Source organism: Rutidosis leptorrhynchoides, chromosome 4 (genome assembly GCF_046630445.1).
Source record: "Rutidosis leptorrhynchoides isolate AG116_Rl617_1_P2 chromosome 4, CSIRO_AGI_Rlap_v1, whole genome shotgun sequence".
Lineage (NCBI taxonomy): Eukaryota > Viridiplantae > Streptophyta > Magnoliopsida > Asterales > Asteraceae > Rutidosis > Rutidosis leptorrhynchoides.
In genome coordinates, this window is record NC_092336.1 from 106649137 (window position 1) to 106651568 (window position 2432).

At 32.8% G+C, this 2432-nt stretch overlaps 1 protein-coding gene across 1 annotated transcript; it reads right to left on the minus strand.

The window, feature by feature from the left end:
- Positions 1-291: 291 nt before the first annotated feature.
- On the minus strand, positions 292-603 carry LOC139840884 (uncharacterized). The gene has a single exon (XM_071831126.1). The coding sequence runs from the start codon at positions 601-603 to the stop codon at positions 292-294; it is 312 nt and encodes a 103-aa protein (XP_071687227.1).
- Between the last annotated feature and the right edge of the window lie 1829 nt (positions 604-2432).

Here is a 2432-nt window from a genome sequence, read left to right on the forward strand (position 1 = left end):
ATATTGAAGAAAAACAAAATCAACAACAAAACCCATACCATTACAAAGTTGGCATTAATAATACTATTAACAACCAAATCTATGCTGTTCCACCTTACTATAAACATTAAAAAACTAAAAACAATCAAATTCAAATGACAACCAATCCTAAATCTAAACCACCTTACTTTATGCATACTAATAAACAAATACTCCCTTTTAAGATTAAAATAAATTAATAATATCTATGTACACACTAGCTACCATTCCTTTAATTAGACCACCCAAACTTAACAATTTGTCCCTTAATTTTTAGTTTCCATGAACCGAATTTATCAGCCACTGCAAAACTGTGATCATCCCAATCGAACCACCCAATGCGAAAAACACCACCAGTCCCAACACCACACTCGGCCTGTTGTCCATAAAAAACCTTTGTAAAAACGCAACCGCCTCATAAACATCAGAATGATACCCACCATTGTAAACATATGTTTTTTCCCATTCCATCCAATTATCAGGATACTGATTATCGCATTCGGTTTCAGCCTCTATCTTACGAATCCTTTCGCGTAAAACAATCATGTTTTCATCAACCATTTGTCCATCTTTCTTGAACGCCATTGATTTCATGCGGTCGTTGAAAAGACGTTGCGGTTTGGGGTGACGGAGTGTGCCGGATAATGGTGTTCCGGTAGTTATTAGGTTATTAAAGAAAGATGAAGATTGCATTGTATTTGTATATGTTTTGGTTATGTTTGTTTTACAATTGGATGGAGGTACGCCATGCAAATGAGCATGTATTTATATAAGTTGGGGGTGGGCTGAGTGTGGGGCCCGTGTGTTTGCGTGTACGGTATTGACAAGTCGGTTTGGCGCGTAATATGCAGTGCCCACAATTGGAGGTTTTCGGAGAAATTTTGTGGAAGTGGGCTCACAAATATGGGCCGACCGTGATGAGCCGATCTAAATCTACTAATCAAGATTAAGAATCCGTCTCACAACTTGGAAATTTTCAACCGTACATAATTGATGCATATAAAATAAAATACAAGTGAAAATCATAGCTTAAAATTTGTAAAATAAACAAAAATATACGGAGTATAAATATTTTTGAACCTTATGTTTTTTTTTTTATCTAGAACGTTAAATTGGGACGGGGTAAGTATTGTATAACCATGTTTAAAGTTTTTAAGTAATTACTCCTAGGGTGTGCATGGTAGTGAAAGCAACTGCAAAAACAGAAGACCGGACCGAACCGGAGTCGAAGATTTCCAGTACCGTCACGGTCAGTTGTTTACTCAACTTTCGGTGTTCGGTTCGGGAATGTACCAAACCCGAAATTTCAGGAATTATATCGGACCGAATAGCTAGTTGATTTTCATTTCGTGTAATTTATATAATATAATATCTTATAGATCAAGAAAAGTAGGAAGCATCAACAAATTGACCGATTTACATTGGTATATCGTAACTTCAATTCGTTATATAGAAAGAAGATACCTATATATCATTATTTATATATATATCATGTATTCCCACGGTATTAGTATATTACAACATTACAACAATCACAAAAAAAACTCTAACTAATTGAAAGCATACATATCGTAACACCTTACGTGATCAAGCCTTGTGCGTATTTCGTGAAGGTTTTCATCACATACTATCGTAGCATCAGATTAAGGTTCAACTTATTTTTTTACTTTCGTTGCCATGTATTTTTTTAAACGTTATGGATCTAAAAGAGTAGGAATTAGAGGATATAAATTGGACTGTATTCGTGTTTAAATTGATGTAGTTGTTTATAAAAAGTTTGTCATGTGTTTTTTTTAAAAGTAGTTTATAAAGATTCGACTTTCTTTGTAATATGTAAAAGTTGCTTTATGTAAAAGTAAATATCGTAATTACTTTTACAATTTAGGTAATTATTCTAACATTTGTTATTTTATTTATTTCTTGTTTTATCTGAACTTTTTCATTAATATTAACAATTAACAATGCTTCTCAATCTTCTATGACCGTTTAGGTAATGATATTCCGACATTTGTTGATTGGGAATGCATTAAGAAGCTCACACATTTTTTGCGAATTTTTAAAACCAAAACTAAAAAACTATGGGAGGACATCTTATGTTGTTGTCAATTCTTTTTTGAATGAAGTGGTAGATCTTGATTATCAATTTAATAAATTAATTAATGATTCTTATATGGAGTATAGAGTGATGATGTCAATTGATATAATAAATAAGTTTATCATGAGAAATAAGTGGTTGATGTATTTTGCTGTTGTGTTAGATCCTCGAATGAAATTATCGATTATAATGTTTGGCTTTAAATGCATATTTGATATGAAATCATATGAACCTTTGGAAGGAGTATCGCATGAAGAGTTTGTTGAACGAGTTGACAGTTTAAAGCAACGAGAGGTGGAGTTTCGTGTCGGCTTAGTTT